At 42.2% G+C, this 12,781-nt stretch overlaps 1 protein-coding gene across 2 annotated transcripts in view; it reads right to left on the reverse strand.

Annotated features, from left to right (window-relative positions):
* FAM185A (family with sequence similarity 185 member A) overlaps positions 1 to 12,781 on the reverse strand; it is a 67,637-nt gene that overhangs the window by 26,264 nt on the left and 28,592 nt on the right. For both annotated transcript variants that reach the window (XM_037889207.2, XM_007063801.4), the window contains one exon: positions 5,880 to 5,921. In XM_037889207.2, the coding sequence (XP_037745135.1) occupies positions 5,880 to 5,921 (42 nt within the window). The remainder of the gene's footprint in view (positions 1 to 5,879; positions 5,922 to 12,781) is intronic.

Genomic DNA, 12,781 nt, shown 5'->3' on the forward strand with positions numbered 1-12,781 from the left:
TCAGTGAGAGGGAATGTCAAACTGAAAGAGTGACTGGGAAAATGAGATATGGTTGACATATGAATCAATTGGTGCAAAGATACTATGTTAATGGGTACACTAGAGATGCCTAAGGTCACGTCTACACTATGTGCGCTATGGAGGCAAAGTTATGGTACTGGAGCTATTGTCCTGTAACCCTGTAATGTTGCCGCAGGCCACAGATATGGAAGAGATTTATCTGCTGCTGTAGGAACTCCACCTCCCCAAGTGACAGAACTAGGTTGATGGAAGAATTCTTCCGTTGATCTAACTGCATATAAACGGGGTTAAGTCAGCACAGCGATGGCGCTCAAGGTTGTGGACTTTCACACTCCAGAGTGCTGTAGCTCTGTCAACTTAAATTTTAAGTATAGACCAGGCCTAAGATTAAATAGATAGCTGGAGGGAGGGGGAGTCTTAAAAAGGTGTTCTTTGTAAGGGTTAAAAGGAAACAAGGTTAAGACGGAGGACAATCACAACCAAAACACAGCTTCACTTTTGTTGGTGCTGCATGGCATTTTTTCCTATTTTTGAACTAGGTGTGGAACAGAAGGTATCACAGAAAACTAAAAAACATGAAAGAAATTAAGACATCACACAAAGATTTACCTCCGAGATCTAGCAACCAGAATTTTTCCGAAACAATTCACTCTCTCTCTTACTTGCAAAGTATGGTATAAAGTAGTGACCCATATAAATCACACAGCTACAGGAAACATATACAAGTAAATACCAATATAAGTTACAACAATATATTTACAAAAAAACTGGAACTTGATATATCCCAGTAAAACACTCAGCACATCAGCATAGGGTAGAACAGTTCCATAGCTTGACAATCAATTATTTCTCTTCATACTGACACTTAATAAGTGGAAATTTAACCATGAAACAATACCTCCTCCCACCCCACTCTCCTGCTGGTAATAGCTTATCTAAAGTGATCACTCTCCTTACAATGTGTATGATAATCAAGGTGGGCCATTTCCAGCACAAATCCAGGTTTTCTCACCCCCGCATCCCCATACACACACAAACTCACTCTCCTGCTGGTATAGCTCATCCAAAGTGACCACTCTCCCTACAATGTAACACAAGAACGAGGGGTCACCCAATGAAATTAATAGGCAGCAGATTAAAAACAAACAAGAGGAAGTATTTCTTCACACAATGCAAAGTCAACCTGTGGAACTTGTTGCCAAGGGATGTTCTGAAGGCCAAAAGTATAACTGGGTTCAAAAAAGAATAGACCTATCCTCTATGAACTCATCTATCAATAGCTATTAGCCAAGATGGAAAGGGACACAACGCCATGCTCCAGTCAGACTGCTAGACTGCCTCTGACTGCCAGAAACTGGGACTGGACAACAGGAGATGGATCATTCAAAAGTGCCCTGTTCTGTTCATTCCCCTGAAGCATCTGGCACTGGCCACTGTCCGAGACAGGATAGTGAGCTAGAAGGACCATTGGTCTGACTCAATATTGCCATTCTTATGTTCTTACGTGCGTTTATTACTATTTTTCTATGGCAAAAGCTGTGTTTTTGCTTTCAGATACACTTGTTTTTGGTATTGCTGTGCTCTTCAATGCATGGTCTCTGCCCAGACCACACAGTCTAAATTCAACATGACGCAACAAGGGAGGGTATCTGACAAAGGAGGGAAGAGGAAGAAGGTGATAAAGACTATTTTGGTAGCAGTATTTGGATGAAATGAAGGAGTGGACATGAATGATATAAAATACTTAAGAACAGTTGCTGAGGAGGCGCTTCCATCCTTTTTAGGGGGAAAATACCAAATTAAAAACCTTGGGTCTAATTTTAAACACTTGAAAGCTTAAGATAGGCATTGAGTTCTACACCTGGGTACTCATATCAGTGCATAAGCACCCAGATGTTGATCTGAACCCTCAGAAGTGAAATGGGCATCCTGACACAGCCCAGTTTTCAAATAGGCATCTGAAAGCTTGCAGCATGTCATACCTGGTGTTAGGGTTTGAGATAAAAAACAGCACACAGTCTGAGTATGTTGTTGGAGCTATGCAGGTTACATTTGGGGTGTTTCCTCACACAATTATGCTAAAAATATTTTGAGCATCTTTTTTTTGTTTTCCACAAACAATAAAACTTCATAGGAGAGAGAAATTGCACCCGAATTCTTGGTATTGTCTTTCAGTCCTGGGTAACCTCCAAGCAACGGTCACATATAGCAACCTTCTCACATCACTTTGGACACCTGCAGATTGCTCAGTTCACTTTAGGACTGTACACCAAATTTCGAGTATCAGATATCTGAGTTTTGACAGATGTTTAACACTTAACTGGAAATTAATATTTTAGGTACAACAAATCCAAGGCAATAAGTGACTCCAGGTCCTGCACAGACAGAGGGTCATGATGTGAAGAAGTGGGACAGAATCACTTCGTGTCTTTCAATATTTGGAGGATGGTGAAAAAATTGGCAATGAAACATGTAAGAAAATGAGCCTGACAAATCTGTTCTTTCCCGAGTTTCCTTGTGCTCTGTGTGCCAAGTCTTGCTTTCAAAAGCAGGACCCACTTCCTATAAATACAATCCATAAAGCTGGCAATTGAAAATAAACTCTGCCTTCAATCCCACAAAAAATCTGGGGTCATTCCCTCTTATTTGAAATAGCATGGCTGGTACAGAACTCCCCATTTTTCTCACATTTGCAACAGACCAAACTCAAAGTAAAGATTTGCTATTTCAGAACATTTTGGAGCTGAAATGTAAACATTACCATGCAGGGAAGCAGGACTTGAATGTTATTTTTAAAACATCTGTAGGATGGTAGAAAGAAATTTGTCCTGGCAGCAGAGAACACCTCATGGGAACAAGGCATAACAGCAAGGAATGAGTGATTACTAGCAGGACTATGACAACTATAAATTGGAAAGATAGGATTGGTACTGAACACAAAGCCATCTCCGTTGTCCTTTGTGAAACTGTTAAGAATTCTGGTAGTAGCTTAAGGACCATTTCAGCAGTGATTTAATCAAATCAGAAATAAAACAAGGTTGGGTTGATCTACATTAACAGGTCATTTAAAAGCTGCATATTATTTGGTCCACGTTGAAAGTTTCCAGTACAGTACTTTCAAAACACATCAAAATTATTTCACATTTGTTAATCACTAACAGTGTACTTGGCATGTATAAACACTTGCTGTAGAGAAAAACATGCTTCCTGCTTCAGTATGCTTATTTTAAACCCCCAGTCCTGCAAGAAGTTGAACACCAGCATTCCCTCTAATTTTTTAAGTCCATGTGCGGAATGAATTTTGATATGTACCCTAATATGGAGGTGATGTGTGACACATCATATTACTTCATATTACTGCACATAACAAAATTCATGGGGGGAGATGAGGGGTTCGGAGTGTGGGAGGGGGCTCAGGGCTAGGGCAGAGGGTTGGGGTGCGGGCTGAGGGAGGGGCTCCACTCCCCAGCAGCTCCAGCAGGCCTGGACCAGGCTGGAGAAGGGGCGTCTCTCCCCACCTGCCTGCTTGGCCCTTGAGAGCAGGCTGGGCAGCTTACAGGGAACATAGTTGAACCACCTCAATTCCTGTTGAATTTATGATTGGATCACCAAGTATATAATACATTTCAAACATAACTCAGAAGGGATGGCCAGGTGTTATTCCAGACACAATGGAAAGAATGGCTGAAGGCAAGACGATAGAAGTATAAGAAGAATTCAAAGGGAGTGAAAATAAAGCAATACAAGTGTTGCTTGGTTCCTACTGACTATTAAAGCAGAATTTTGCAAAAATAAGGAATCGTTGATTAGCATGATTTCCTGTTGTCTCACAGATTAATACCATGAAAATAAATTCAACATCTCACCTCTGTGTTAGTCGGTCTCCTACGATATATATATATATAATAAGGATACACGAAGTAGCAAGACACTAGAGAGTCATTGAGAGATATAATGGGTATATTATTCAATTAACTAATTTTACCTAATGAATGGCATTCCTGTTTGTGCAAAATCATATTATTTACTATTACTAACTTTACACAAACAGGAATAATATTCAGTTGCTAAAATTTGAAAATATAGGTACCTCCAGGCAGGTAACATAGCGCAGTGGTTATAAGAAGGCACTAAGCACTAGAAGACCAGAGTTGCTGTATGAGCTCTAGCAATCCACTTAACAACTTTGTGCCTCAGTTTCCCCCTCTACAGAACAGAGAAAATACTTATCCACTTGTGTAAAGCACTTTAAGAGCTTGAGGTTAAACTACGAAAGTGCAAGGTATTGTCATATCTGACCCAGTGTCCCCTAAGTGTATATGATTCTTTAAAAAGTTATTTTTTCCTTTGAAAAAGTCCATAAAAAAAACCTGAAAATGAATACAAATGGCTTTGTGATCTCCTGAGGAAAAAGGCAAATGTAACTAATCACTAAGGCACATAAATCTGAAAGATAAAATGGCTCTCAACTGTCAGACACTTCTTAATATTTAGAACTGAGCCCAGTTAACTATGGAAACTATTCATCATCTGTTAGTAGACAGGGATACCTCCTGGGTTAAGAAACTATAGTCTTCTAACATCGTCATCATCAATCAGTTCATTTGACAGAAGGAAGAGCAGAGTCTGGAAATTTGAGTTTAGGTTTGTGGTTTCCATGACTGACTTTTTTGAGGAGATTTGTTGCATTTATTTTTAAGAAATGTTTATGTTGGTTTTTTAGTTACTATTGTTTTCAGGTTTTGATATTTCTAACAGGCCTCAATCCTGCAAGGAGCTTGCCGTGGTGGGGTCACTGAGGTCAGCTGGTGCTCCCAGAAAACACTCAGAACCTTTCAGAATTAGCTCCATAATTGTATTCTTTAGAAAAAATGTAATTCCTTGAGTGCTTACATTGTATATCCAAAAGAGACAGTCCACCTGATTCACCACTGCGTTACTCCCGTTTTACTTCACTGAAATTACTAGAATTACATTGGCATAAAACTAGAGTAACTCAGTGATGAATCAGGCCCAGTAAATTTTGATTTGAAGTAAAAAAGAGGGAGTCACAACAACCCCTGAACTCAGTACAAAATCACAAGAGAACATTGAGATAATTCAGCAGTGTTTTACCATTCACAAAGAAAAATCACTTTGTTGAAACAGAGACAAGACTAACCCCGGTCTTTTTTCTTTAACTTAAGAGCACGCTGATTAAAGCGGCACTTAGACTGTAAACATTTTGTCTTCTATTTTCTAGAGGAGCTCCTAGCATCTTTGTGGATGACATAAAATAATAAAACAATGATTTAATATTATTTGTGAGTGACAAAATCCCAGCCATTCAGTTTTAATCATCAAACATAAGACAAAATAAAAGGTTAAGAAGACACTTGATCATGTTCTATAATTATCTACAGAGAAATAAGATATCAGATACTTCAGAGCTCTTTTATCCAGCAGATAAAGGCATAACAATATCCAAAGGCTGAAAGCTGAGGTCAGTAAAATTCAGACTGGAAAAGAGAGGTAAATTTTTTATAGCAAGCGTAATTCAGCATTGGAACAGATTACCAAGTGCTGTGGTAAATGTTCCTTACTTGGGAATTTTTAAAACAAGAATGGATGTCTTTTTAAATGTATAGCTTTATCTTTCCCAGCATTATAATATTTCCTTGCAGTTTGCAAAACCAAAATGAAATGATCCTGTACTAAACCAAGTCTTTATTAAAAATCCTACAAAACATTTTAATCACATCAGTAAAACAAACAAAATATGTTACTGAAGTTACAAATAATCTATGTATTTCACCTAAATACTATCTGGAAAAAAAATACAAGAATGCTATCCTATTTAAAGAGAAAGTAGAACCTACCTACTGTGATGTTCCCTGTTTTAGTCTGAAGGGTTGTGTCACCTATAAGAGAAAAACAGAGTCGATGTTTTAATGATAAGAGAAACGTATTTTATACAGTCCATTCAGAGACTGCACAGATTATCTGCATATCTGAGAGTCCTGCTTCAATGACCATAATGCAACTGATAGTCTACATATTTTAATTTGGGTTGCACATACAAATTAACAAAATAAATCAATTCAAAATATATTACTTTATATTCACAGAGTTTCATTCTATGAAAATTCTTAACAAATGTGGAAATAAAGTTTAAAAATATGTAGATATGGGAAACAATCTAAACTTTATGTGTAAAACTTTATGAACATATAGACAAACAAAAAAAGCCAAAAGCATTTCATGGGTATCAAACAATACTTTTTTATTATTATTTTGTGCCAGGGTTGTTTTTTTAGTGTGCAGCTAACTACATCAGCCATTTGGTTGACTAAACTAGTTTAATTGTATGTGTAACAAAAATGGCATGCAGATAGCTAACCAAAAAAAGTTTCCATCTTCCAACAGGGATATATTTTCCAAGCTGAGCGTGGGGGATTACAATAATATTTTTTTCCAGGAGGGGTTTTTCTGTTTCATTCTGCAGGGCTGCTTCTTAAAAAATTCCTGTGGAGTCATTGCACATTACCATGATATTCCTTTCAAACCTCTCTTCATGTCAGACTCCAATGTCAATCTGTGCAAGTAATCACATTAGCATCTGCAGCCCTGTTTTGAAAGAATTCAATGAAATGAGGAGCCAACAAAGTCATAAATCTGCTAAAGGAATCAGTTTATTGTAAACTGCCTTATGTACTTTATGCTTGCTCAAAAATATTGATACATATCAACATCGTGGAAAGTAGTAAATAATTTATCAGTTTTTAATTTGTTTAGCAAAACATGATTCTGTTCAGCTGTACTACAGTATCATATTAATTTCTTATGGACACCAGAGCAATCTATTTGACAAAGAAAGGGCTGGTGTTGCAAAGCGTAGAGCAGTGGTTCCTAACCTGTGGTCTACAAACCCCTGGGGATCCTCAGACTATGTCTAAGATTTCCAAAGAGGTCTACACTTCCATTAGAAATTTTTTAGGCGTCCACAAATGAAAAAAGGTTGAGAATCAGTGGCTTGGCGGGTCCCACTAGACATACCAAACATCCTCAATTTTCACAGACTTTATTGGGATTTGATAGTGCTAAGCACCTCACACAGTCTGGCCCCAAGAGATTAAAGAGAATAAGTGTAGAATAGTGCAAGAGATCTGGAGCATGTAAAATCATCTCTTGTTGTACTTGTCAATTTCTGATCAGACAGTACCACATCGTATTATACGCAGATACCTTCAGACATAGTAAAATCCATGTACTGTACTCTTCCTGTTCAATTACAGTGCTTGCAGAGTTTGCAAGGTCAGTGCCTAAGGCTTACGATCTACCTAATTAAAAAAAAATGTAATTAATGGTCTCTCAATAGCTGGTAGAAGGTATTATACATATACATCATATATATGGAGCAACATTCACACACAAAATACATTCAAAATGCAAAGTAGAACTGCACAGGAAAGTAGTATACTGGAAAATACAGTTTAAAAATGGTTTCCATGATTCGGAAGTTGGCAACAATATGATGAAAGAAATTTATAATTTTCAAGCTCCTCAGAACAAGACTGAAAATTTTCACATCAGAGGTCAAACTGAGCAATTTTCGAAGACAACAGGCATTACTAAGGACGGAATCAGGCCGTTTTTATATGTTCTGTTGACTTGAAAGAGGTTTCCCCTCCCTTGCCCTTTCCAGCCTCAGGTATACAACCTATATATAGGTCTCCTCTTTTCCTCCAATTTGTTATTAATACTTATTTCTACACAACAAAAAGAGACATAGGGCCAGATTCAGACCTGTTGTAATCAGGTGACTCAAACAGAACTTCAGCCACTTACACCAGCTTTGAAATTAGCCCCTAGTTTATAAATTATCAAAGAGATCCCTGAAGAACATTAAACATTTGGAGATCAGGAAATTTTCACAAATCACATTAACTCAGCCAATTTGACAAGTTGTTTGGAAGGCAGAGACGAATTTTTTCTGTGCTGTGTTGTGAAATGTCCATAGAGTATATATAAAACTAACTTTAAAGTCATGCAATTATTCCATTAATACCAATAGTTAAACTTACAATTTTTCAGCTAACTAATCCTTCAGCCTAAATATATTAGGGGTGGAACAGAGGAGAGCTGACTATATTTAAATATTGGTTGGTTTATTCTGCACTACTAGATGTTATGTTGGGGTGAAGTACTATAAATACTGCACTCTAGCAGCTTTAATAGATCACTGATGGTGGTGGCTTACTGTGTTGATTTCTGTTTTTTCTGAACATTAATTAGAACCTTTTCCTGCTTTCCTAAGTTTTGTTTATCTATAGATATTGTAAGTCTCAGCATCAAGGTCAGTTTGAGGCCAAACTCAAGATGTGGCTTCTGGGATGTGAACAGTGTCATCATATTTCTCTTGTATTGTATTGCTTTCCCTGTGAATTCCAGACTTAGGCCCATAAGGGGACAAGGCATGCATGGGAAGGGACAGAGTTCATATCCTTGCACTTCTCCTTAGCTTTGGTTTTCTACTGTGAAGTTGATGCTATTCAGACCTGTGCCTATGAAGGAGCTAACACCAGACTGCTAAAATACGTAGAATTTTGAAATGAAGTCATAATCTGCCATTAAAAATGTAAAAGACTCATTTTTGTGCAGGGACCATGTTTTCATGTGCTTTTACAGTGCCAGGCTCAAAGAATAACAAGCCTTTCCACATGTCATAGCTTCTTTATAATATCGAGGTGATAAGTTAATGATAGCATAAGAGAGTTCCCATTTTAACCTTCCTCCACGCTGCACATAGCCAAGATCTTTTAAATCAGAAGTTCATTTCAAAAGATTATATGACAGAGGAGAAAAAAGGCCTGAGTGTATTGGTTGATCACAGAATCACGCCAACATGATGCAGATGTGAAAAAGGCTAATGCAGTTCTAGGCTGGCACAGGCGAGGTATTTCCAGTCGAGACAGGAAATATCTGTTACCATTATACAAGGCACTGGTGAGACTTCATCTGGAATACTGTGTGCAATTCTGGTCTCCCATGTTTAAGAAAGATAAATTCAAACTGGACAGGTGTAGAGAAGGGCTACTAAGATGATCCGAGGAATGGAAAACCTACCTTATGAGAGGAGACTCAAAGAACTTGGCTTGTTTAGCCTAACCAAAAGAAGGCTGAGGGGAGATATAATTGCTCTGTATAAATATCAGGGAGGGAGACGAGTTATTTAAGTTAAGCACCAATGTGGACACAGAACAAATAAATATAAACTAGACAGATATCAACAAATGTAGGCCTGAAATTAGACAAAGGTTTCTAACCATCAGAGAAGTGAAGTTTTGGAACAGTCTTATAAGGGGAGCAGTGGAGGCAAAAAACTTAACTGGCTTCAAGACTGAGCTTGATAATTTTATGGAGGGGATGGTAAGATGACACTGCCTACAATGGCATGTAGCTGATTTATGACGGCTAACAGCAAATATCTCCACTACCCAGTGATGGGACATTAGATGGGGAGGGCTCTGAGTTACTACAGAGAATTCTTTCCTAGGTGTCTGGCTAGTGGGTCTTGCCCACATGCTCAGGGTCTAACTTACTGCCATATTTGGGGTTGGGAAGGAATTTTCCTCTGGGTCAGATTACAGAGACCCTGGAGTGCGGGGCTTTCACCTTCCTCTGCAGCATGGGGCACGGGTGACTTGCAGGTTTAAACTAGTGTAAATGGTGGCTCCTCTGTAACTTGAAGTCTTTAAATCATGTAATTCAGTCAGAGGTTAGGGACTATTACAGGAAGTTTCTGTGGCCTGCAATATGCAGGAGGTCAAACTAGATCAGGGGCTGGCAACCTTTCAGAAGTGGTGTGCCGAGTCTTCATTTATTCACTTTAATTTAAGGTTTCACATGCCGGTAATACATTTTAATGTTTTTTAGAAGATCTCTCTCCCTATAAAAGTCTATATATTATATAACTAAACTATTGTTGTATGTAAAATAAACAAGGTTTTCAAAATGTTTAAGAAGCTTCATTGAAAATTAAATTAAAATGTTGATCTTATGTGGCCAGCCTGCTCAGCCCGCTGCTGGTCCGGGGGTTCCGTTCACCTAGGCCAGCAGCGGGCTGAGCGGGGCCTGAGACCGGGACTCCAGCTGGCAAGGGGCTGGCAGCGGGCTGTGCGGGGCCGGCAGCTGGGACCCCAGACCGGCAGTGGGCTGAGTGGCTCAGCCCGCTGCCACTCAGGGGTTCCATCCGCCAGCTCCTGCCAGCCGGGATCCCGGCTGCTGGACCCACTCAGCCCGCTGCCGGTCTGGGGTCCCGGCCCTGCCCACATACATTGGGTACCTACCTTCTCCCTGGTTCTAGCCCATCCTCTTCCTCTCTGTCTGCACTGAGCTGGGGGTGGGAGTGCACTAAGCACAGGGCTGGGGGTGAAGGAGCAGGCTGGGGGTTGGGGTGTAGGGTCTGGCCAGGAGCTAGAATGAGGGAGGGGGCTCAGGGTTGGGGCAGGAGGTTTGGGTGTGGAGTGCTTACCTGGGGAGCTCCCATTTGGTAGGAGGGGTGTAGGTGGGAATGTGGAGTGGGGGTGCAGGAGCTCCCGTTTAGTGCTCAGGGTAGGGGTGGTGATGTGGGGGGTGCAAGAGTCAGGATGTGGGGGTGCATGGGGTGTGGGGGGGCTGGGTATGTAGGGGGGTGCAAGAGTCAGGGTAGAGGGCTGGGGGCCTGTGAGGGGGGGTGCAGGAGTCAGGGCATGGAGTGTGGGGGGCCTGGGTATATGTGGGGGTGCCAGAGTCAGGGCTGGGGTCGTGAGGGGGTGAAGGAGTCAAGCAGAGTGCTGGGTGTGTGTGAGGGGGGTACAGGGCTCAGGGCAGGGGCCTGGGGGGCGTGCGGGGCTGCAGGGCTCGGAGCAGAGGGCTGTGTGTGTGTGTGGGGGGGGTCAGGGCAGAGGGCTGGGGGTGTGGGCTGGGGTCGTGGGGTGCTCACGGTAGGGGGCATGCCCCGCTTCCACCCCGCCCTTCTCCAAGGCTGTGCCCCCCGCTTCTTCTCTGGCTCCGCCAGGAGCAGCAAGCATGCTGACCCCGCTCCTCCCCCACCCCCTCGCAAGGGCCATCAGCTGATCGGCCGGCAGGGAGGGACGGAGAGGAGGAGGAGGGGCAGGAATCCAGCACACTGCGGGAAGAGGCAGGGGAGCCGGCAGGACCAAGCTTCTGCCCCTTGTTCCCTACCCCCACCGGAGGGGGTGGGGGGCAGAGAAGAGCGGGCCGGACCGGGCAGGATTTTTAATGGCACGCTCCTGCTGCCCCAGCAGGCAGCAGCATGCCATTAAAAATGGGCTTGCGTGCCGTCTTTGGCACACGTGATATAGGTTGCCAATCCCTGAACTAGATAATCATGATGGTCCCTTCTGGCCTTAAAGTCTATGAGTCTACTCTGCATGCTAACTCCTACCAAGCGTAGTAACTCTTACATAATTTAATACCAGTTGCTTTTTAATGCATTGTGGTCACGTAAGTAAGCCCTAGTCTACACTACAGGGTTAGGTCAAATTTAGCCGTGTTAGGTTGATTTTATAATGAACGTGTCTACACAAGCAACCCCATTCCATCGACCTAAAGGGCTCTTAAAATCGACTTCTGTACTCCTCCCCGGTGAGGGGAGTAGCGCTAAGATCGACCGTGCTGGGTCAAATTTGGGGTAGTGCGGATGCAAATCGACATTATTGGCCTCCGGGAGCTATCCCAGAGTGCTCTAATGTGACTGCTCTGGACAGCACTTTCAACTCCGATGCACTAACCAGATACACAGGAAAAGCCCTGGGAGCTTTTGAATTTCATTTCCTGTTTGGTGAGCATGGCGAGCTCAGCAGCACAGATGACCATGCAGTCCCCCCACAATTGCAAACAAGCTCCAGCATGGAGCGAACGGGAGACACTGGATCTGACTGCTGTATGGGGAGAAGAATCTGTGCAGGCAGAACTCCAGTCAAAAAGAAGAAATGCTAATATATATGCCAAAATCGCACAGGGCATGATGGACAGAGGCTACAACAGGGACACACAGCAGTGCCACATGAAAGTCAAGGAGCTCAGGCAAGCCTACCAAAAGACAAAGGAGGCAAACAGTAGCTCAGGGTCAGAGCCCCATACATGCTGCTTCTATGATCAGCTGCATGGCATTCTAGTGGGGGACCCTACCACTACCCCACCACTGTCCATGGACACCTGCAAGGGGGGAGTCTAACGCAACACGGAGGAGGATTTTGTGGATGAGGAGGAGGAGCAGGAGGAGAATGTGCAGCAGGCAAGTGGTGAATCTATTCTCCCCGGCAGCCAGGACCTTTTCATCACCCTGGAGCCAATACCCTCCCAAAGTGGGATCCCCGACCCTGAAGGTGAAGGCACCTCTGGTGAGTGCACATTTATAACTACAATACACAGTTTAAAAGCAATAGTGTTTAATGTTTGATTTGCCCTGAAGACTTGGGATGCATTTGCGGCCAGTACAGCTACTGGAAAAGTCTGTTAACGTGTCTGGGGATGGAGCAGGAATCCTCCATGGACATCTCCATGAAGCTCTCCTGGAGGTACTCTGAAAGCCTGAAAGTACTCTGAAGGTTTCTGGGGAGGCTGCCTTATTTTGTCCTCCATGGTAGGACACTTTACCACGCCAAGTCAAGAGCACGCAATCTGGAATCACTGCAGCACAAAGCATGGCAGCGAATGGTCCTGGGTTTTGGTCGCATTCAAGCAGCATTCAGTCTTTATCATTCATGGTCACCTG

This window comes from Chelonia mydas, chromosome 1, assembly GCF_015237465.2.
Source record: "Chelonia mydas isolate rCheMyd1 chromosome 1, rCheMyd1.pri.v2, whole genome shotgun sequence".
Classification (NCBI taxonomy): domain Eukaryota; kingdom Metazoa; phylum Chordata; order Testudines; family Cheloniidae; genus Chelonia; species Chelonia mydas.